The following is a 21,421-nucleotide window of genomic DNA, read 5'->3' on the forward strand; positions in this document are numbered from 1 at the left end:
TTTTTTTTTTTTTTTTTTTTTTTTTTTTTTACATGATAAATAACACAAGAATGTTGGATATATGTGCAAACGAAAGTGCAACATCGCAGCTCAGCTTTAGCTTGCCATTTCAGACAGCTCCATGTCGCGCGCCAATGTCTGTGGGTAGTGATGGGATCCTGCTCCCAAACTCACGCGGCTAGCGCGTCCGTTTCTTGAGGGCGTATTCGGAAGACTCCTTCCGCCACCGGGTGTCATCGCACCCTTGCTGAATCCAAACGGACTTTGCGTCCCATGGTGGGTTATGCCAAAATAACCGGGCGATGCCATCGGGGACTGTGTCAGCATGTGTGCACTCGCACTCATCGACATCATTGGAGCTGTCGCATGGCGTCCAGGGCTGTTCTGCAGCTGCTGATCAAAGCCCAAGAGCTCCTTCCTGCGAGCATTGGCAGATCCGCTTGGGTATACCGCAAATGACCGTCTTCGATGGTGTGCTGGTCGAAGAACAGTGCCACTAGCGGTCATGGCACTGGGACCCCCCATAGGAGACATCGAAAGCTGGTGCTGAGACTGGTGCAACGAGCTAGCGCCAAACTCTCCATTATCATATCCGAGAACCCCGTGCTGTGATGCCGGTCGACCTGGCTGCTGTACGTGTTGTCGATTGAGGCCAGTTGCTGGCGACATGGGCCCGGAAGTGGCATCCGACCGACCGCGGGAATGCGTTGATAGCCGGTGCTGCTGCTGCTGCTGCTGAGACTGGTATTGGAAGAGCGGCGGAGCCGGGATGCAGAACTTGCGAGCACCAATGGTACTGGCACGCCGTCTAAGAGGCGGACGAATCTGGCTCTGATACAGGGTTTCGTTTTCGTTCTCTCCGCTGTTATTGGCCACTGCAATCGTGCTGATCTCATGTGCTGCATTGATGTTGGTTGTCTCGTTGCGAGCACCACTGGTACTGCTCCCATTTCGGCTGCTATCAGCATTGCCCTTCTCGCCTCGACGCAATTGCTGAGACTTCGACTGAGCATCTTGGACAATAGCTGCACTGGATACAGACGAGGGGTGGACTCTTGGCGAATGCTGCTTTCTATGCGAAATTTCGTTCACCTCATCCCTCCAGCTCCGGACTGCAGAGCGCTTATCTGGGGAGCCCTCATAGTGCACGTCCTCGGCCTCATCCTGTTGCCGTTGTTGTTGCTGGAACTGCTGTTGAAGCTGATTGTGAGAAAGAGTGCTGCTCGAGCTCATCCTGTTGGGCTTGACGCGCATCGCGTTCGAAGACGTCCTTGACAATGAAACGGGTCCCTTGGGCGAAGGCGACACCATCTGGTATCCGGAGGACGAGTGTAGTCTGCGGGGCTGCTGCTGAGTTGTACCAGAGAAGCGAGTGAGCGTCGATTTTAGAGCCAAAGATTGCGGTCGCGATTGCTGTTGCTGTTGACGTCTACCACTCAGACTCCCACTTTCGACACTGCTGCCAGGTCGCCTGCTATTGTCCGTAATGTCCTCTGGGTCTCGACCATCGTGATCAAAGTCCTCGCCCGCGTCCATCTCTCCGTTTTGAAAGTGCTGTTCCTGAGCCAGTTGCTCCAGTTGCTCTCGATTGTAGAGCCAGTCTGCATCCTGTTGCGGATTAACGTATTCCTCGGTAGTGTAGTATCCTTCATGTCCTTCCTCAAACTCAAGATCCTCCTCTTCATCCTCACGGCGATTGTTGACCAAGTAGTTCCTGCCATAGTTGTCCAGCATATCGCCCAGAACAATAGGAGCACGCTCTCGTTCCTTGGTCTGGATCACACCGCCATCGAACCATTCAAGTCTTTTGCAAGACTTGATGATTGCGGATCGGTACACGGACCGCTTCACATACTTGGCATCCGGAAGTGCTCGTCGGAAGCCAATATCGCGTCGACGCCAGTCTAGCTCTGTCTCCGAATTCTGGTTTGTACGATAAGTGTCCTGATATTTGGAGCCCTGGCCGACCGACATGACGGGGTACATATTGGATGTCAATGGATTATGTCTGCTCAATCAGTGCATAAGAGAAAGGATAGCAGTTAGCACTTGAATTCATTCATGATACACAATACAACTGCTTTTGATAATTGAATAGGAATTTTTTTCGTACCTGAGGTCAAGCGTGACAAGGGAGCGCATACGCTTGAGAAGCGACAAGATATCGCTAAAACTCTTCAGATTGTTACCGACAAAAATCAATCGCCTTAACCTATGTAGACCATCCAAGGCCGAGATTGAATCCAGTCCGTTATAGCTGAGATTCAAACCCCTTAGATTTGGGAACAGTGTTGCAAATTCTAGGGGCAGCTCAGACAGGCATCCTGCACAGACCTCAAGGTACTCAAGACGATAGAAGCCCATATCAAAGTCCAGTGCATGGATCGGATTGCCCGAGAGGTACAGCTTGCGACTGTTCACAAACTCCGTCATATCGATAGCGATACCCTCGCCTTCTTGATCGCGCACCGAAAAGTTCTCGAGGCGCGTCAGCTTCTGACAGTTCTCTAAAGACTGCAGGCGATTGTCATCCAGGTACAGGGTTCGTAGACCTGGGAATGGTGTCGCATCAAATGTCACCAATTTGTTTTCAGACAACCGCAAGATTCGGAGACGACGCAGCTGTTGCACCAGGCTGATATCCTCAATGCAATTGTGCGCTAAAATTCAAAGCAGAAAAAAAAATGCACATATATCGGTCAGATCGCTCTCAGGGTTGGAAATATTAACAAGCTCTTTGGTCAAAAATAGGGTGATCTTCTTACCAAGATTGGCATGAATGAGTCCAGTGAGCGACTCAAGGTTTTCCAGCTGCTCGATTTTGTTATAAGATGCGTTCAAGAACTCGAGACGTGTCCTAGTAATGTTACAATAGGAATTTCCAAGAAAATACGTGTTGGTGGGAAAATAACGCAAGATAAACAGCGAGTAAATCCCAGAATCAAAGCGGTCAACGACTTACAGTTTGCTCCATCTGAAGTCAAGGCTGGTCAAGCAATTGTGCGAGACATCCAGTCGGATCAGACCATCCATCTGTTGCAGTGCCGACACGCTCTTGATCTTGTTGTCCTCGGCAATCAGTTCCCTCAGATGAACTAGGCTTGACAAGCCAGTCAGGTCCTCAATTTCGTTATGAGAGATATCCAGATACTGCAGGTTGATGAGATGACTAAAGTTGGTGAGATCGCTCAGCTGGTTGGATCGAGCTTGAAGGGTCTTGACAGATATGGGGACACCCGTCAAGTAAGAAACCTGGTTCTCGTTCAAGAGCAGGACCTCGAGATTGGGGACCAAATGATCCAGCTTGATGGTACTCTCAACCTCTCTCTTGCTTAAATCCAAAGTCTTGACCTGGTCCCACTCGTCCCAAGGATGAAGTCCAGTGATGAAGCGGAGTAGATGACCCTTTGCATGACTGAATGAGGCCTGCTCGGCAAACAGACCAGAGGTATCGTGCACACCTGCGTTTGACGAAGAGCGAGTCATGCTGGCATTGATTCCGAGACGAGAAGTATCCGCGTTCGAGACAGTGTCCACCTGATCCTCCCACTTGAGCGAGTACTCACCTTTCCGCTTGGGCTTCGAGGGCAGAGACACTGCAGACAAGTATTCACCAGCACCCTCGTCGTCTGTTTGCGTTCTCCTGGCGACATCCTGATCGCACTTCGCTCCCGCCATGGTATCAAATGACATGTCTATCATAAGTATAAAAAAGAGTATAGAGCTAGGTCAGCAATGTTTCCCTGCCAGCAACTTTGAAATAGCATCGACTAAGAAAGATTATTTCGCCCTTACCAAGGCTCTCAAGTCCCCTGAATGCATCTTCCATGCCCTTGGATCCGATAAGCGACCCAAGATCATCCAACTCAGCGTCTGAATTTTCGTCCGCCTCCTCCTTGTCCTCCTCTCGAGAAACCTTCTTGAATGTCGCATCGCGCTTCTCAGTTTTGGAAAACTCATCGTCATGGTTTATGTTGCCGTGATATTCAAGAATTCTGTCAGATACATCGTCCTCCACTGTCAATTGTTGCTCTGACTGTTTCGATGCAGATGACGGCGTGTTTCTGATCGAGCTGTCCATCGCAGACTTCAGAGCTGTGGCAGTCGCCAACTCTTCTACAAAAGAACTCGTCTGTTTGGACAACCTCTTGTTTGCCAGGGCAGCATACTGTTTTGCACGGAGAGGATCAGTCTCGGGCCTGAAGCGCCTATGATGACCGTCGATTCCTCTGGCCGAGGACACGTTGACACGATCCTTGGGATGCGGTGTAGGGTCCGTGTCCTCTGGAATTATCGTCTCAAGAACAGGCTGTTGTGGAGCTGATTGTACTTCCTGTTGTTGGACATTGGTGTGGGATTGGGATTTAGTGTTGACGTTGCGAGGCAAGATCCGGGTCGTGTTCTTGGGGTCGACATCAGAGGACAAAAGTTGGGCAACGGCGGCAGTCTTAAGCGCAGTGAAGGCGTTGACCATCTCATGCTTATTGAACCCCTCCAGTTGGGCATGGAATCCTGCAGATCCCAAGGTCGATCCTGAAAGGCTGTCCCTGTAAACGCTGTCCCTCGATGTTGTGCTGCCCCGGTCGCCAATTTCTGTATCCCGTGAGCCCTGTGAGGATCCCAATATCATAAAATAGTAATCAGCAAAAGAGCGCTGCAGGGGGAATTCAGCAATAATAGAGACAACATGGAGTAATAGCATACCTGGGAACGGTGGCGAGATCCATAAGAGAAGCGAGACGAGTGAGACGAGACGGGTATATTGGACTGGGATCTACTAGTCGTGACAGCGGTTTTGATCTGCAAATTGGCATTTGCTGTCAACAAGCTGGAGGCATCTTTTGCATCATCCGAGGGAGCATGGCTTCGATTATCGTTGAGGTCGATGTTCATGGCGGCTTTGATTACTCTCATCAATCGCTGTTGTTTGAATGCCTCCTGGTTGTTTTGAAAGGCCATGGCACCTGGTGATCCTGTCACTGAGCTTGGCAGATCATCTAAACCATCTTCCTGTAGGTTTCTGTCAGGTGAGAGCTGGGCGAGACGTCTCCTTGCTTGTTCGTATTTCGAAGAACGGGCAGGGTCGATTGAATCCTCGCCTTTGTTGACTGCGTCGATAATGTCGCTCAAGCTCAGGGACGAGGATGTGTCCTCATCGCTGGCGCGACTATGCTGCTGATTACCCTTGCCTGTGCTTGCCTGTGGCCGAGGGGTGGTCGACAATGCGTCATGATCCCGCGACAGCCTCAATTGCGCATGCTCATCCGCTAGATCAGTGAAGATGGTTTCGTGTTTCGAATCTCGCCAAGGATACTTCAAAGCGCTACTGTTTTTGCGCGAGACTGGTGGGCTTTTCCTGATGTGGGTGCTGAGAAATGAGCTGCTACTGTGCTGGTCTACATCGCCAAGGAAACCCCTGCTACCGCCGTTTATATCCTGCACAGTAGTCTGAGATCGTGATCGGAGTGGGCTGTTTGTGTTCCTCTCCATGTCCTGCTGAAACTGCCTGGAGCGACTCCGGCTGGCAGGATTGGGACTTGGCATCTTTTCATTCTTGCCCATGTGGACGTTACCATGGACATTCATGTTTCTGCTGTCGTTATTGATAGTGGTGGCGGGTTTGTTGTCATTATTGTTTTTGGTGATCTCGCTATCGTTTTGTTCATTAAATGCTGGGTGATTTCGAGTATCGTGCTGATGGTGCTTGTTGTTGTTGTTGTCGTCGTCCAGATCGTCCAGGCCCCAGCTACCGTCCATGTCATCGGGTGGGGTCTCATCAGAAAGCAGTTTCATGGGGCCGAGGTTCATGTTTTTGTCGGAGAGGTGCGAGTGCCGCCGCTCCCAGTGACCCGAGGGCCGGGTTCCGCCCACCGCGTCCGCAACGTTAATCCAGGCATCCCTGGTCTCCTGTGACGCCCACATAGGCTCGTGCTGCCGCTGGTCCACCGCCGTGCCTGCACCTAATGTTTTGAATACACAAAATTTTTTGTTTAGTGCCGTGCCTCGACCCCTTTTTCACGATAGCAAAACTGGCCTTGAAACATAGATGGAGAAGGATATTATTTCATGACGAGGAGGGAGAGTAGGGAATACAGTAAACAATTGACAGAGATTGACATGGCTGAGGTTTGGCGGAGGAAATTCGCACAAAAGTGTGCAAGAAGAAAGTGATCATGCACATCGAACTGACCTTGGGCCTTTTCGTATCGATCTGCATACATCCGTGGCGTATCCAATTGCTGTTGGCGCTGCAGTTTGAGGTGTTGCTGCTGCTGACGCTGAAGGGCCTGCAATTGTTGCAGTTTCTGTTCCTTTGTCGACAATGAGGAAGGCGAAGATTCTGCAGAGGAGAGGGAAGCAGAGGGCGAAGTGCGTTTTCCCGATGTGGACTGACGGGAGATCGAGGAGGATCCAGGCGCTGCGGTTCTCAGCATGTTGTTGGGATACTTCACGCACTCGCGACGGGATGTGGATTTGCGGACAGAATCCTAGTGACTAGGATGGGCACTGCCAAGCCAGGCTGATGCAATTGACAGCCGATGATTGTATCCTGTGAGCTGGCGAAACTATCAGAGGGCGTAATAGAAAGTATCGAAGGAAAAAAAGCAGAGTGAAGAGTGAGCACGACAAGAGAGTTGGTGAACAGAAAGTGTGTTGTGGGTTGACTGTTTTTTAAGTGCAGCGCATTGAGCCAGTGAGATAATAACCACACAATCAATAGGTGAAGGGCGAAGGCGGTGGCAAAGCGGGAAAAAGTCGATGGACAACAGCTATCGTCGTCATTGATATCGCATTGCAAAATGAGAAGAAGTCGCGCACTACCTGCAGGATGCAGAAAAAAAATAAAAAAATCTTCTGCGTCTGCAGTAATTGGAGCAATTCAGTTGAGGCACTTGAGGGAACAAATATGAATGGATGAGTGGGCATATTTACTTGGCGCGAACAGAGAGTCGTTGGGTAAGCCGTTTGGAGACAATATTGCAATGGGGGTAAGGGGAGAAGGAAGGCTCACTCGAGGCATGCGTGGTTGTAGACAGCAAGACAGACAGAGGGGAGGAGAAAATAAAAGAAAGATGATAAAAGTGCCAAGGAGGGGAAAAGTGTCAAACAATTGGCGACGATAAGGGCGATGTCCAAGTTAACCGATTGGTTTCAAAGGGAGTTGCCAAGGAGGTGTTGTTTGAAAAGAGAGGGACCTGCGATACGAGGATATGGGGGAATGGGATCTTAAGAAAGGGGAAGTGCAGGGTTGCAGGGTCGGTGCAGCAAAGGGCCAGGCCAGACAGTACTGTTGCACACCATTGGAATGCAGAATAGAATCGCATCTCTCACTGGCAGCGATTTACCTTTGTTGCTGTTGGTTCTAAGTAGCGATTTCCAATCCGATCCAGAATCTGATTGAGGGTTGGAGCGTGAAAGAGGATCCTTGACACGCGGATTAAGTGGAGGTGGAATCGAATAGATGATGGGAATAGGCAGAGTGAGGGAAGGGTGGTTGCGGCAGTTGGATAGCCAATTAGAGGAAGGAGAAGGGAAGGAAGGAAGGAAGGGAAGGGGATCCGGTCGTTTCAATGTCCTGGAGGTGTGGGATGGGGTGCTATTGCTCGTTTTCCTTGTCGTCAATGGAGGGTGAGGGATTCCGTGGTGCGCCTGTGCTTTCTGACTGTTGGTGCTGCTGCTTCCTCTGTCGAACAACCGGTCAGTCTGTTCAGCTCAGTCGTCTGTTTGGGTGAGAAAGAGAGAAAGAGCGAGGGATGAGAGATTGCCGAGAAAGAGAGAAGCTGCTGAGGCAGAGAAGAGTGGGACGTGTAGGACAATAATGAAGAAAAACGAGCAATGGACAAAGAATCAAAAAGAAAAAAAGGAATGAGGGAGAGGGAGAGAAGAGAAGAGATAAACAGCAGCAGGAGTGACAACAATAACAACAGCAATAAGAATGAGAATAAGAGGATGAGCCCTCCGAGGGCGAAGGACTTGACCATTGGCCATGCTACACCGTGCTACAGCATGCTGTAGTACGCTATGGCACTCATACGGTGTGCCCTCCCTAGACTTTATTATTATGGCGATGTGAGCCTGCAGATGGTCCGTTGTGCGCAATGCTGAGGTCAGTTCGCCACTTCTTTATTTCAGGGCACTTCCGGGCCAAAACGTGCCTGCGAATCAGGAACGATATCTGTATTTGCCTATACCGTATTAGTTTTAGACTCAGGTCGTCTTTTTTTATTCCTGCACTTTTGTCTTTCCATGCACGGCGTGAACGGAACAGCATCCATCCAGCAGCTGCCTATCCGACTCTTTCACATTGAGTATAAGTGTCGCACAATGAGAAGATCGATCAAAAAAACTCCGAGCACAGTATTGGAACAGTTTACTTTAATACATGACACGCAAATAAATCAAAGCCTGCATTTCCTACTTTCATCATGTTTGACTACGTTGTGCTTAGACTACATGCAGCAAACAGAGGTCGGGCTGGTATTGCAGTTCTGTTCACTGCAAACAAACCTGCATGCGTGCATGCTTCGTTCCTAAATAAAAAAGGCTGTTATATAAAGAAAACCCATTCATTCGGGCCACATGTGTCAAGTCGAGTTGTATGAACTTGTTCGCGCCACTTTCCACCGCGCGATTACAGCGAACATGGATGTTTCTGTAACCCCCCTATAAGCTGCAACAAATCCGTAAATCCACAGCAACATTTTTAAAAATGTGGAAAACGCGCTGCCAGGAGCTGTTGAGCCACTCCCCTTAGTGCAAGAACTGAAGCGTCAAGGTCACTAGAATCGCCCCCGCCATACTCTCCCTCCCACCACCGCTTGATTCCCCATTAACACCTACGCTGACAATTGCTGGGTCGCAGCTTCCGTCGAGAGAGTCCTAGCAAAAAACCCGGCTGAGTTCCATTGCGCTCGGACGGTACCTTGGTATATGGCAGTTGAGGAAGCAAAAAGTGGCATTGATTATTGTGAGCACGCAGAGGCGCATTGGCTCATCTAAATACCCAGTCTTGATCAAAAGACCCCATTTCTTTCTTTTCCCCACTTCACTCCCCACATCCCTAGCTATGTCCAAGTGTCCTACAGCCGCCTCGGATCCTGCTTCAGGGACCAATTTCGGAGATCTTTGCCCGATCAAGGGTAACCAGGGTAACCAGGGCAACCAGGCAACCAGGACAATTATATCGATACCATGTCGCCAGGGACGACGATCTCAGAACTGCCATCTATGTCAGTCGTACCTGGAATGCCGTCTGGAACCCCTATCTTTACGAAAAGGACCTCGATAGCCATTATAATGGTAATAACTATCCAGGACTTCACATATACGGTCGAAATGTCAGAGCCTTCATACTGGATACAAAACATGGACCATTTCCATCTCCCTGAGTACATCTCCAACTCTGCAATCGTTCATCCTCCGTTGCGTGAGCCTTCGCGCCTGGTGTCATAAAAGGATCGCTCGCATAGGTACCACAACTTTAGGTCCCATTAAATGCCAGGGAAAATAGTAAAGAAGTATGGCAAGGCTTTGCCTCCAAATTGGATTGTAGGGGTCGGTGCACTACTGTAGACCTCGAGGAGCATGTGCAATTAGGATGAATAAGGAACAGGATAGTAAAACGAGGACGCGTTGTTGTAATTTTTTGGTAGGCCATCCTATTTGAAAGACAAAGGTCGTCCAGCATCGGAACAACCACAGTGTGCACAGCAATGAAAACATGAAATGCTGTTGACTCATATCTAACTTGCTACTGTCTTGGCTCAAAGCTCGATCAATGAAAGCTACATACCTTCGTATGCGCAACCGACATTAGTCATCTCTCCAATATCTGCTCCATTACTGACAGCTTTGTGTCCCCACGCCGACAATGGCATACCAATGGAACTTGGCTTTTGAACGCCATGCCAAAACCAAGTTTAAAAAAAATTGGGTGTCAGAAACATAGTCAAATCCACATGGCATTTGAAAAGAGCTTAGTCAAATGAACTCTCCAACACCCAATCGTCCTAGTCGAATATATATTTTGACGAGCAGCCTGGTTCGGTGCTACACGGGTTCGCATAGCTGGATCTCGTTGGCCGGAGAGAATATCTCCCATCCTTCCCCACCAACTTGCGTAAACTACATTGTCGATGCTTGAGGTTTTCCTTTCTGCTTGGCCCATCGCCAGTGATCGAGACCAATATTCAAGCAAGAAGCCGTCTCCTTCTGTAGCGAACATTACATTACGTTTCAGGTCGACGTTTTATTGTTTTCCTCACAATCCAAGATGACATTTTTCGGAACCATTGGCCTATTTAGTGGGAAGTATACATGTCCTGGCCGCACCCAAAAAGTGTGCAACGACACCCGCCGCCTGAAAAACATCAGCGCATTGCATTAAAGCATCATTCATAATAGAACCCAATGATGTTATGCTTGAAGCACAGCAACAGTGGTCTTGTAGGATTAATGGATAGAAGTATGTCCAGACGGTGCTCTGGCTGTGGGTTCATGTTACATGTGCGCACTGCGAGGACACGCCCCTTGGGTGATGAAGGACGTCACTCGACGCGTCCTTCATTTTGATTTTCGTTTGTTTACATTTTGACGCGTGGCCTTCCATTCAAAATTCTCCCACGGGCAGCCGTTCTCTTTTTCTCACATTCTTCTCCACTCTTCCAAACCAAACACCCACCGATGCACCCGTACCAAAGTGCACTCCGTTACTCGGTGCTATGGCCAAGCAGTATCACCCCAGGTATGTTACAACGCTCATGAGGTTGCTCATTGCGCTTTTGCTCATTATGTTTGTGCCTGTGGTTGCAGGATGTTCTCTTCTAGCCTACTGGGGCTGTGCGTGTCTGTACTAGTGTCTGAGCCCACTTTGTATATTTCTCGCATGTTTAAGCTGCTTCGCCCATCATGTCCACTACAACCTGCATCAGCAGCAGCGCAGTAGGACCACAGCGATGACCACAGCGATGACCAGTCGAGTCCACAAAGGTATGTTCTTGGAGTTCTTTCCTTGTAAAGTGGCACTGCCTGCCTTTCTTTTCTTTTTTTGTCTGTGCCTGGTGCTTGGTGCCTTGTACCTGATGGTTCTGCACCTGGTGCCATAGATTGTGTCCGTGTCTGTGACTCGATACTCATATCATCGTCTCTTTCCGCACTTGTTTTTATGTATCAACCTCTCATTTCTAGCAAGGAGAGACTCGCTCCTCCAACCCAGCATATCAGCCTGTCGGTTACAGCAACCACAGGTACAGCATGGCCCAGTCCCACCGGGATTCGTCATGGTCAAGAAGAGCGAATCAGGTGGCCACAAAGGTATGTTTGACATGCGCCATTTGGTGCTACTGTACTAGGAGTTGACTTTGGCGCCTGTGTTCCCTTTCTCACACACTCACATAGTGGTTGTCCCCTTGTCTTCTGTCGTCTGAACTGCTTCTCCTCTAGCCACCAGCCTCTATCTTTGCCAGTTTCGGCTGAGAAGAGGCTCAGGCTCGCCCCACCTAACCTAGTGGGCGAACCAGACTCGCTGGGCCATGGCATGCCCATCAAGCCCATCCAGCCCATCAAGCCCATCCAGCCCATCCAGCCCATCCAGCCCATCCAGCCCATCAAGTGAACCAAGCCAAGCAAGCAAATCAAAACATTCAAAGCTAAGTACTCTCCATCCCCTTCCCCCCTCCACCGCCCCACTCAACCCTCCCACCGCCTTCCCCATCGTCAATGATTGCCCTTACCCCATCTAAAAATAACCCCTCCCTTGGAGTGTCTCTGCGCACTTGGTCCCTCTCGCATGGGTCCTCTTGCGATCCAGTGACCTCGAGGCTGAGGGGCTGTTGATCCCAGCTGGGATTGGGTGCCTGCTGTGCTGGTCGCCCAGTGCTGCACCCTAGCCTACTCTCTCCTGTCCACCCTCCTTGTTCCTGGGGTCAAACTAAGACGCTTACTTTTTGCTGTGTCCAGGGATTCTATAGATCGTCGATGTGCCGTACTCTCTCTTGCTCGCCCGGTTGGATGCACGGCCTGATGCTGAGACAGCGTCCCCGCCGTTTTCCCCGATCCTGGACTTGATCCAGGTTCATCGTCCTGGGGGGACTCGACCACGGTCGTGCGAAGGGACACTCGCCGGCACATAGGCCAGCTGACTGTGAGGCTCGGAGCGAAGACATCATGGTCAAGGAATGTCCAGCGGTCCTGATCCTAGTAAGGGACTCTGGAGCAGACCTTCGACAGAGATGGCTTCGTCTTTGAGGCAGCACACCGGCGGACCCATGGTCGGCAAACTACTATGCCAGATGGAAGACAAAGGTACGTTTGCGCGTGTCCTCTTGGATAAAGAGATGTATGTGTGCTGAGTTTAGCACGCAGAAAACAGCGATATACTGACACACTATTTAACTGGTCCATTCGTGGTAGCGGCGATGTCTCGGCAAGATCAGGCCTAGTAATGCTCCCCAGCTGGGCAGCGAGAGGGAGAGAGCGCGTCGGCCGATCAAGGATCCCAGTTCTAGGGTGGACACATGCAAAGAGGTAAGTGCGCCATGGGTTCAAGGTAGAGGTGGAGCGGGTAGAGAGGAGGCAGGGGCAGTGCTGTCAGTGACCGCACAGCAGACCACCCTCTCTCAGCTGAGGGGAGACGGCCCCGAACCCTCGGGGTTTGGTGGTCGCGAGGTCGGGTCCTCTGCGGGGGATGACCAGTGTGTATGGACACAAGAGGGAGAGGGCGAATGGGGTAAAGTCATAGATGATGGGGAAGAATGGTGAGGGGGGATAGCAAAAGGAGTGCGGGCGGAGTGCAATGGATGGGGGGATAAGAAAGGGTCGATGGGAGAGTACAGGAGGAGCAAAGGAGGGGAAGGGCAGGCAGCGACAGCTGTATAAAAACACCGAAAAAAAAAAAAAAAAAAAAAAAAAAAAAAAAAAAAAAAAAGACAAGAAAAATGAAAAATGAAAAAAGAAAGAAAAAAAAAAAAAAACCAAAAAACCAAAAAAACCAAAAAAACCAAAAAAACCAAAAAAACCAAAAAAAAAAAAAAAAAAAAAAAAAAAAAAAAAGAGAAAGAGGAGGAGGATGAGGGAGACAGAAGGAAGAAAGAAAGTTGAGGTCCAGAAAGGAGCACAAAAGAGGCAAAGGAGAAGGACAGAGTGGCGCCAGCACCACCACACTCAAGTCGAACCGTAACCGTAACCGTAACCGCCTGCAAGGTAAGCACTATTCCTCTGCATATGGACTCATTCATGACACTGCGAGTCTCGATCTACTTGCTCACAGGGCTTTTTTTCTTTTGTGCTGGACACTAGACAGTGCATCAAAGCCCCAGCAGCCGGGTCGTAGGCCACCGGCCTCCCCATTCGATCGCTTTGAGAACAGCATCAAGGCCCACGAACGACGATGACAGCGACATCGACAGCGACACTGACATCCAGAGCAGTATCAAGCACCCGAAAACGACATAGTCGTTTTGTAAAAAAAAAAAAAAAAAAAAGCATGGGCAGCAGCAGCAACAATAGCACTGAAGCAGGCGCAGGAGCGGTAGGCGGAGCACAATTCAAGGTCGAGACAAATAGAACTACAGAGCAATAGTCAAGAGGACTTATCATCCAGAGTAATCGATTCCAAAATGGTGCATTCGAGGAGCGCCATAGGCGGCTTCTTCCAGGGCTTCGTATACGATCACGGAGCTGTAGTTGATCTCAGGACGTCGTAAAAACTATACAACACATATCGCAGGCTCTTGTTCATTCAGACATCAGTCATTCTGTAGTGGCCATTACACAATACAGTGCCCTTGAATAAAGCAAAGACTCCGAAGTAAAAAAAATGAAAACATTTTGGAACCAAGTAAACGGCTCTTCAGAAAAGCGTAATCATCTGCTACCCTTTACAAGAAGAGAATATAGAAAGAGTTGTCGATGGGCAAAGGAATGCAATATACGTTTCATAGCACTTTGGCACAAAGAACCGACCGAAACACGAAACGTTGCCTCAACTCCAGAGAAAGGACACTTCCCCGGTTCTCTCTTTACCCAAAGCGATTTGGTTGGGTCAGAAATCGAAGCACACAACCAGACGCCATTACAAAGCTAAAATAGAGTCAATGTCGAAATGCGCCTTTGCAATAGAAAGTTGAAGGTAATGGACTCACAGTCAGCCTGCGGACCAAACCATTTCAGTTATCTTGAGCCTTGGATGAAAACACATGCAGCCTGGCAACAACATGGTGACCTTGTTTTTGGTACGTACAGTGAATAAAGACCGAGAGAAGAGAAGGAAGGGAGGGAGCATAAAGGGTCGACAATAGATGTCGGACGCGATCTCTGTAGCTTTGCTACGGGGAGCGTATGATTTTTTTTTTTAAGCAGCAGCAGCAGCAGCAGTAGTAGTAGTAGTAGTAGTAGCAGTAGCAGTAGTGAGAGTAGGATCGTTCACAAGGTGCTTTCGTAACTTTCATCGGAGCAGACCCTTTAGAGCAAAAAACAGAATCCTACCACGTTCCAGCATTACTTCCCCGGCCTGACAATACATTCCGATAGTATTTCGTCCCCACCGGCACATGCAGAGGTTTGGCGTGGAACGAAAGTTTACAGGTCATAGCACCATCCTGGAGCTCTAGATCGATCATGAATGTGGATAAGCAGAGGCGCTTCTTAATCGACTGTTCTTCTTCCGTCGTATACAGCTTGCTTGGAGCCACGGCTTGCATGGCACCGGAAGATAGAGGCCGATGATCGAGTGCTTTGATATCAACACACAGTTTCTGTATGATGTCGACACATGAGCAGGACTTCTTCCCTATAAAACGTTCGGTGACTCCTGCTTTTGTTCCCCTGAGCTGAACGTACGTAAGAACCCACAGTTCTCGCGCGCCAGGGTGATGCTGCTGCTGGCAATCTGGGTGTATCCCCCCATGTCGAGCTCAACAAGATCGCACAAGAGGGAGCACGCGCCTGTTCTCTAGGCCCTAAGTTTCCGAACAATGTGTTCTTGGCGCGAACCATTCCCAGTTGATGAATGACCAGCGTGGGTTCCTTATAGGTCCTTCGATTACAGACTTTCCAGACCCTCGAGAGCGTCCAAAGATATCATTTGGCACTCCTGTGGCTGTCGATAGAAGATCACTTAGGTAAATCGTAGCCGTGGCACCATTTCTTATCATCTCCTGAAGCTGTGAGGTATCTCAGAGGGTGTCTGTGAGGGCAAGAGATCGTAGTTGGGCAGTGTGGTTGAGAAGCTAGGCATCATTGTTCCACTTTGTATCGAGGGAACCGAGGGTCATGGCATGCTCGCCGTATTTGTGAATTTGTGTCCGCTCGTGCCTGCACAGGCGCAGTTCTTGATAGATATAAAGTCAACCAAACATCGTTCTAGACTTGGTTGACAAGGATGTCGGCCCTGAGCAAGGGAGTTTCGCGCACCGGGTACCTGGATTTGGGCATGCACTCAGGTCTCAGGTCTGAGAGCAATGTGGCTTTTTGCCTGAAATTATGAACACAAAAACAACTCTACCCTGTTCAGGCACGGAAAGAACGAGCCCCGCTCGCGTTCGTTCTTCTCACAACCAACAACCTGTCGTCTTTGACTCCTCCATCAGGTTACATAGCCCAGCTACACTTTCCCTCTCGAAAGCGAGAAAAAAGGTACCTCGGCCCTCCTCATCACAGCAGAGTTCGCAGAGAGGACACGGAGGACTTTGTTTCTGATCAACTCTCGCCTTGTGTAATTCCTCTAGTGTGTAAGCGCGTTTGCGTCTAACAATGTCCTCGACCATGTCCTTGGTCAGGCGAGGATCCGGTGCCACCTCGAGATCTGACCTAGAGTCCCTGCTCACGGATGCCAGAATGACGCGCCACTGGATCCGTTCCTTCCATAGAATGACCCTCCACCCACACCTTTATCAACCAACAAGGCATCCGGGGCGTCTCAACAGCATAGCCAGGACTTCTTCAGCTGCCTCTCTCCGCCCCATGTTCAGTCGGCGCCCAGCAGGAAGGCGGTGGCCATTTGGGTCACCAACTAACGATGCACCCAAATTCCGAATCTTGGAGGGACAAGGAGAAAGACACCGGTTAGGCGACAACGATTTCAATCCGTTCATCAACTATCCCACCTCCGCCAATGTGAAACTGCTTCCTGCCACATATGTGGATGGGATCGATACCAGGAAAGCGCCAGCTGAAACGTCAACATCTTTCAACGGATTCTGGACCGTCGACTCTTTGCCGCTGATAACGACGTACAATCGTTCGGACATCTTGAGAGCTGACGGAAAGCCGGATCGCAGCCCTACTGCTTCTTCAACAACACTGGACGGAGTCCTCCTAGGGGGAGGATCATCCGAAGAGTCGATACTTGACAAGGTTACCGGCCTGCCTTGGCTTACAGGAGCCGCCAACTCAACCCACGCATCACAGTCAGCAACGCAAACGATATGGCCCTTCGAGACGTACCGACTGGACTCGACCCAAGCCGCCATGGCCGAGAAGCTGGTGCAAATGATCGTCAATCAATCCGGAACCCTGAGTCAACAGGAGTTTACAAGCGATCTACAAAAAATAGGAAAACTGACTCTCCTGCGATGGGGGCTACCCTTGGCGTTCGTGGACTCGGCTCCGCATCAGCAGGATGTCATCAGCACAGGACTAGATACCTTGATCTCCACCCTTCCTCGGTCAACTAGCGGCGAGACATGGGCAGGACCATTGGTGGACGTGTTGGAAAAGTACAGCATGCTGCAATCCGTGGATCGCGTATGCCTCGCCTGTTTATTTCACTATGTTTCCAGCGACAAGTCCGAGGTCTTGCAGGAGCAACGTCTATCACGAGTAAACGCTACGGAGAAAGTTCGTCAGATGCGCAGTGCCAGGCGAATCGATGTTGAGGAATGGTGGAATCAGACGAGGCGGTTTCGGTTGCAGCTTGCACTAGCACGGGAAACTGGAATTATGCCAGCCGAGTCGGAATACGTGGCATTCATGCAAAGCTGCCAGAGAGCGGGTCAGGTCCGTGAGGTGGAGTTGACGTTCCATCACTATTTGGACTTTCACCAGAACGCACGGCAACCGCAGTCTTTGCAGCAACACCAACACCAACAGTCCAATGCAGAGCAGCCGAGCGAGCAAATCTACCGCGAGTACATCAAGACTCTCGTACGTATGGGGCGTATGGACCAGGCGCAGGATGTTTTCAACAGTATGAAGCGTAGAGGCGTATACCCTTCAGTGATCACATTCGGAGCAATGCTCGACGGCTATGGACGGCAGATGGATCTTCGAAAGATGAGGCAGGTTCTTGTGTCACTTCGTTCCGCTGGACACCTCCCGACGCTCGAGATGTATACGTCCATGATGGCCAATTATATCAAGGCAGGAGAGTTGAAACGAGCCGATGAGGTCTATCGCCAGCTTCTCGACAGGTCGGACATTATCATGGATAAGCAGAGCAAGAACGTGGTGGACAACCTCAAGAGGTTGGGGGGAGGTCAACATGTTCAGGACGATAACCTCCCACTGGAGAATGAGCATCCGGATCCTGTACTGACAGAACTTAGGAGGATGCCCAATTTGGAGCGCTTGAACTCTGTGATTCACTATAACCACAAGCTGAAACGATATGCGGATGGGATGAACATGCCCCAGTTCGTCCAGTCGTACAGGCAGCTTATTGGAGAGGGACTAAGGCCGAATTCGATCACCTTTAACATTCTTCTGGGAGCTCTATCAAAGGCTGGTCAAATCGAAGACGGATTGAAAGTGCTGGAGCTCATGAAGACGACCGAGGAAGGGCAGCCTGATGTGGTGAGCTTTTCTACTTTGATCGCCAGTGCGGTGGAGCAGGAAAAAGTGGAACTAGGCTGGACTCTTTACGACGAGATGCGAATGCGGTCGATCAAACCTAGCGTGTATACCTATGTTTCATTGATCGAGATGGTGGCGCTTGATCCTTCCAACAAGCGCGGTCGTGCCATCATGAAAAAGCATGCTGTCCGCGGTAACCACCAGGTCCGTTTCCCGGTCAAAACGCAAATCGAGGATTTGGTCGGGCTTGGTTTCGCTGGAGAACTCTACAACCAGCTTTTAAATCAAGGACTCGAGCCGAATCAGCACGTATTCGGTGGATTACTGAACCTAACTGTACATGGAGGGTTCGCGGATCTGGCGCAACATGTCTATCAGGAGATGATTTACAAAAAGATCGAGCCAAACACCGCCATCATGACGACGCTTATCAAGGGCTTTGCGATCCGGAGGGACTTTGAGTCTGGCTGGAAGGTGTGGAGGCATATGATCGACACGGACATCCCAAGAAACGTCATCACATACCACCATCTGATTCGACTTTGTGAACGGTCGTTGCCAGACCCAATCGGGATGGCTAAGATGCTTGACTTGCCCTTTCCTGACATTAAGGACATGGCCCCCAAGACCTCCGAGGCCAAGAGAGGCAGCCTGAACGACACAGGCGAAACCAGCGAAAAGGAAGCGGAGAAGCCGGTCAAGAAGACCGGTCGACCCAAACTGATGAAGAAACTTACGCCAGAGGAAAAGCGCCAGCACCAGGAGGAGAGACATCAGACCAAGAAACAAAGACGACTGGAAGGGAAGCGGGTGAGGGAGATTGCTGAGTATGCGAACAAGATGCCGCAGATGATCTGGATAGAGATTCGCAGCCAGATGGCCCTCGACCATGTCCACTGGCCGCGCGTGCAGCAGTTTCGAAAGAGCATTGTCGATCGCGGCATTTGGGACCCCATCGAGAGGGAGGCTGGACCGGTGATGTCGATCACGGCAGCTGCAGAGGCGGCGGCAGAAACAAATGTCCATGGCAAGGGATCAGGAACGGGATCGGAGTCACAGAACAACAGGTCTCGCGCCAATATTTCATCCACTGGGACCGACCTCACGAGCACAACCTACAGCAATGGTTCGTCAACTGATGCACGGGCTGTGATACTGAAAGAGATTTACGCTGGTGGTGGGCATCTTTATAAGCCCAAGCGAGGCGCACGCTGGAACATGTTACTGAAGTGGGATGTCGAGAGCAAGGTGCCGATGTTGATGAGGGATGCGAAGGTGGCATCTGCGAGCAAGGGGAATGGTGGCAGCGACAGCGGTCGCCACGAGGGCGAGGTGGGCGGTAGTGGCCACCATGACAGTAGTAGCGATAGTAGCCCGTTTGAGGGTGACGAAAGAAGTGGACGTGCCACTTCATCGGTATAGATCACTAAAGGACCTTTGTATGTACAGTATACCTAAAACTCTAAAAAGACTCTATAAAAGACACCACTTGAACACACCCTTGTGTAAACACGACATGTGTACGTTCCTGAAACGGGTTGTGCCTGAGTTCAACATGAAAGTGGTGCCCATGAAAAAAGAAGGGGACGATTCGCTCCGTATCTGAGTACGCATCTCCTTGTGGTCAGAGCAACATCGACTATACTACAAAACCAGAAAGAGACCATTTGCAGCGCGTGGGATAACCCGATCCTTGACGATTTTCCTTTTTTTTTTTTTTTTTTCAATGTTTTTTTTCTTTTTTTTATTAGAAAGAAGGGAATTTATTTGTCCCTTTTATATACATTTGAATATGGTGGAGTACATGGAAGAAGGAGAGTCTAAGTTCGCGAATGGTCACCGTGGATTGCTGTCTTCTCACGCGTGCCGATACCCGGGGTTGTGATGACTATCGTCCGGTGACCTGGCAAGTTTGAGTTACTCGTACTTCTCCTCGTAGATGCGCTCGGCGTTCTTCTTGGCCTGGTGCTTGGCCTTCTCGCGGTCAAGGAAGTCAAGGCCCTTGGTCTCGAAGAGCTTGTCGGTCTCGGCGGCGGCCATGGCGGCGAAGATCTCCTTGGTAAGCTTGTGCTTCTCGCCGGGCTGCTTGTCCTCGTACGACTTCATGGCCTCGAAAGCGGCGGCGCCGGCAATGAGCTCGTGGGACCAAGAGGACGAGTGGGTCTGCTCGCCGTAAACTTCTTCGTGGTGGCTTCCGAATCCGAACATGGTTGATGTATGTGAGTGTGGGGTAGGGGTTGGGTTGGAGGTGTGAGAGAAATGTGGAGATGAGAGTGAAGAGAAGAAAAAAAAAATGAACGAGGAAAGTGGGGGAGTCTTTATATCAGGAAAAACCGAGAAGGTCGGTGTTGTTGGCGAGGTGTAGATTGATGAAGGCAATCGGAGCAAAACAATAAAGACTCCACTCGAGAGCATAACGCGCAACGAAAAGAGACTAATGGTGCTTACTGAAGGACTCCTCAGGTTGCGCGCGCGTTGCAATAAAAGTTAAAAATAATAATGTTAGGATCCTGGGCCTGGATCCACGTACACGAGTGTCCACGAATGGACGAACCCCTGTGTTGGGCAGCGGCCCACAGCCCAAAGGAGATGGATCGAGAACGCTTTTTTGGAACAGCGGGCAGGAAAAAAGTGAGGCGTGTTGTCCAGGAGCAAGGAAGCAGCGGCCCAGATTCGCCGCTGCTGATTGGCCAATGGATACGGAAAATCGTCCGCGAATTGAGCAGCGGCACAAAAGCATCCAAAGAGGAAGGAGTGGACCACACGCCAAACCTTCTTGCCAAAAACGAATAAGGAGCGGAGGGAAAAAGATAATGCGTTTTGGAGCATCTTCCCCCTGCCCCCCCCCCGGTGCTCCCCAGGACTGGGCTTACATTAGACTGCTCCGGCCGGGTCTCTTAAGCGGATTGGATTGCTCCACAACACCATAACCCCCTCCTATGTAAAGAAACATGCAAATCCCATGTCCTTGAGGAAAAAAGAAACATGCCACAACCAATCTTTTGCTGTATGCGTCTCGCAGGCATAACAAGGTACATGTATCGCATTTGGGACGATATATCAGTTTCTCACTTCTGCTCGCCCATTCCCCCTCCCTCCCCTTTCTGCATAGGCACGTCTGCCACAGCCCGAACATGCGCATTTTATGCCCTCACACGTACACCAATTAGAACGGTCCTCATTGAACATATTTCACAGATTAATAATCTCCCAGACCACACAGCACTCAGGATTAAAATGAGGCTGGGTTGGTTGGGCCAATAGACTAACGACTGCAATACACCCTTCAGCTTTTCTACTCTCCCTCGCTCCTCGGGGAAGGGGAGACCAAAGTCCTAAACATACCACCCTCCGGACGGGCTCTGCGCGCCTTCTTGCTGTTGTATAGATCACGCCAGTGACGCTTCTCAAGCGTCTCATCGTCCTCCCCCCCCCAAATTTTTGACAAAAGACGTCTTCTTCTTCGTCAGAAATTCGCAGAACAACTAATTGTAGTTCAGACGAAAGCCTAAATGTATCAGAGGCACCAAGAGTTCGCCATTAGGGTTCCAGTTAACTGGTGTTTTGAGCTCGACGGTCGAAAAAGTTGGTTTGACAGAGGTCCAAAGTATTTCATGTACTGGAACCAAAT

The 21,421-nt window shown here is 50.1% G+C and overlaps 9 protein-coding genes across 9 annotated transcripts; 4 read left to right on the forward strand and 5 right to left on the reverse strand.

Moving 5' to 3' along the window:
* Positions 1-96: 96 nt before the first annotated feature.
* BC939DRAFT_504223 (uncharacterized protein) lies at positions 97-6,434 on the reverse strand (the record flags this gene model as incomplete). The annotated part of the gene is made up of 7 exons (XM_051560496.1): positions 97-2,008; positions 2,114-2,660; positions 2,766-2,857; positions 2,963-3,695; positions 3,796-4,609; positions 4,705-5,960; positions 6,191-6,434. The coding sequence occupies 7 exons, from the start codon at positions 6,432-6,434 to the stop codon at positions 97-99; spliced, it is 5,598 nt and encodes a 1,865-aa protein (XP_051410982.1).
* A 982-nt stretch (positions 6,435-7,416) lies between these two features.
* Positions 7,417-8,082, reverse strand: BC939DRAFT_201733 (uncharacterized protein). Its single transcript, XM_051550621.1, has one exon. It carries the CDS (start codon positions 7,980-7,982, stop codon positions 7,620-7,622), a length of 363 nt encoding a protein of 120 aa, XP_051410983.1. The 5' UTR covers positions 7,983-8,082; the 3' UTR covers positions 7,417-7,619.
* A 985-nt stretch (positions 8,083-9,067) lies between these two features.
* Positions 9,068-9,453, forward strand: BC939DRAFT_478160 (uncharacterized protein; the record flags this gene model as incomplete). Its single annotated transcript, XM_051558736.1, has 3 exons — positions 9,068-9,149; positions 9,175-9,300; positions 9,344-9,453. 3 exons carry the CDS (start codon positions 9,068-9,070, stop codon positions 9,451-9,453), a joined length of 318 nt encoding a protein of 105 aa, XP_051410984.1.
* Positions 9,454-10,666: 1,213 nt separating this feature from the next.
* Positions 10,667-11,614, forward strand: BC939DRAFT_529885 (uncharacterized protein; the record flags this gene model as incomplete). Its single annotated transcript, XM_051561540.1, has 4 exons — positions 10,667-10,737; positions 10,894-10,989; positions 11,188-11,313; positions 11,466-11,614. Exons 1-4 carry the CDS (start codon positions 10,722-10,724, stop codon positions 11,612-11,614), a joined length of 387 nt encoding a protein of 128 aa, XP_051410985.1. The 5' UTR covers positions 10,667-10,721.
* Positions 11,615-12,176: 562 nt separating this feature from the next.
* On the forward strand, positions 12,177-12,440 carry BC939DRAFT_504225 (uncharacterized protein; the record flags this gene model as incomplete). Its single annotated transcript, XM_051560497.1, has 2 exons — positions 12,177-12,303; positions 12,412-12,440. The coding sequence occupies 2 exons, from the start codon at positions 12,177-12,179 to the stop codon at positions 12,438-12,440; spliced, it is 156 nt and encodes a 51-aa protein (XP_051410986.1).
* A 659-nt stretch (positions 12,441-13,099) lies between these two features.
* Positions 13,100-14,958, reverse strand: BC939DRAFT_529887 (uncharacterized protein). Its single transcript, XM_051561541.1, has 3 exons — positions 14,839-14,958; positions 14,520-14,731; positions 13,100-13,706 (listed from the first exon to the last, which is right to left on the reverse strand). The coding sequence occupies exons 1-3, from the start codon at positions 14,903-14,905 to the stop codon at positions 13,593-13,595; spliced, it is 393 nt and encodes a 130-aa protein (XP_051410987.1). The 5' UTR covers positions 14,906-14,958; the 3' UTR covers positions 13,100-13,592.
* A 572-nt stretch (positions 14,959-15,530) lies between these two features.
* Positions 15,531-19,493, forward strand: BC939DRAFT_455152 (uncharacterized protein). The gene is made up of 2 exons (XM_051556154.1): positions 15,531-15,633; positions 15,726-19,493. Exon 2 carries the CDS (start codon positions 15,751-15,753, stop codon positions 19,210-19,212), a length of 3,462 nt encoding a protein of 1,153 aa, XP_051410988.1. The 5' UTR covers positions 15,531-15,633; positions 15,726-15,750; the 3' UTR covers positions 19,213-19,493.
* An 11-nt stretch (positions 19,494-19,504) lies between these two features.
* On the reverse strand, positions 19,505-20,250 carry BC939DRAFT_455154 (uncharacterized protein). The gene has a single exon (XM_051556155.1). It carries the CDS (start codon positions 20,203-20,205, stop codon positions 19,708-19,710), a length of 498 nt encoding a protein of 165 aa, XP_051410989.1. The 5' UTR covers positions 20,206-20,250; the 3' UTR covers positions 19,505-19,707.
* On the reverse strand, positions 20,228-20,639 carry BC939DRAFT_455155 (uncharacterized protein). The gene has a single exon (XM_051556156.1). The coding sequence runs from the start codon at positions 20,617-20,619 to the stop codon at positions 20,293-20,295; it is 327 nt and encodes a 108-aa protein (XP_051410990.1). The 5' UTR covers positions 20,620-20,639; the 3' UTR covers positions 20,228-20,292.
* Between the last annotated feature and the right edge of the window lie 782 nt (positions 20,640-21,421).

Source organism: Gamsiella multidivaricata (assembly GCF_025024155.1).
Source record: "Gamsiella multidivaricata strain RSA 2152 chromosome Unknown BC939scaffold_43, whole genome shotgun sequence".
Lineage (NCBI taxonomy): Eukaryota > Fungi > Mortierellomycota > Mortierellomycetes > Mortierellales > Mortierellaceae > Gamsiella > Gamsiella multidivaricata.

Coding starts and splice junctions, on each gene's coding strand:
- BC939DRAFT_455155 (XM_051556156.1), bottom strand. CDS start 20,619: ATGCTCCAAAACGCATTATCTTTTTCCCTCCGCTCCTTATTCGTTTTT.
- BC939DRAFT_529887 (XM_051561541.1), bottom strand. CDS start 14,905: ATGGGGGGATACACCCAGATTGCCAGCAGCAGCATCACCCTGGCGCGC. Junction 14,732..14,838: donor CGAGAACTGTGGGTTCTTAC/GTACGTTCAGCT, acceptor TTGATATCAAAG/CACTCGATCATCGGCCTCTA. Junction 13,707..14,519: donor GGACGAAATACTATCGGAAT/GTATTGTCAGGC, acceptor TGTGTTGTATAG/TTTTTACGACGTCCTGAGAT.
- BC939DRAFT_455154 (XM_051556155.1), bottom strand. CDS start 20,205: ATGCTCTCGAGTGGAGTCTTTATTGTTTTGCTCCGATTGCCTTCATCA.
- BC939DRAFT_201733 (XM_051550621.1), bottom strand. CDS start 7,982: ATGGTCAAGTCCTTCGCCCTCGGAGGGCTCATCCTCTTATTCTCATTC.
- BC939DRAFT_455152 (XM_051556154.1), top strand. CDS start 15,751: ATGTCCTCGACCATGTCCTTGGTCAGGCGAGGATCCGGTGCCACCTCG.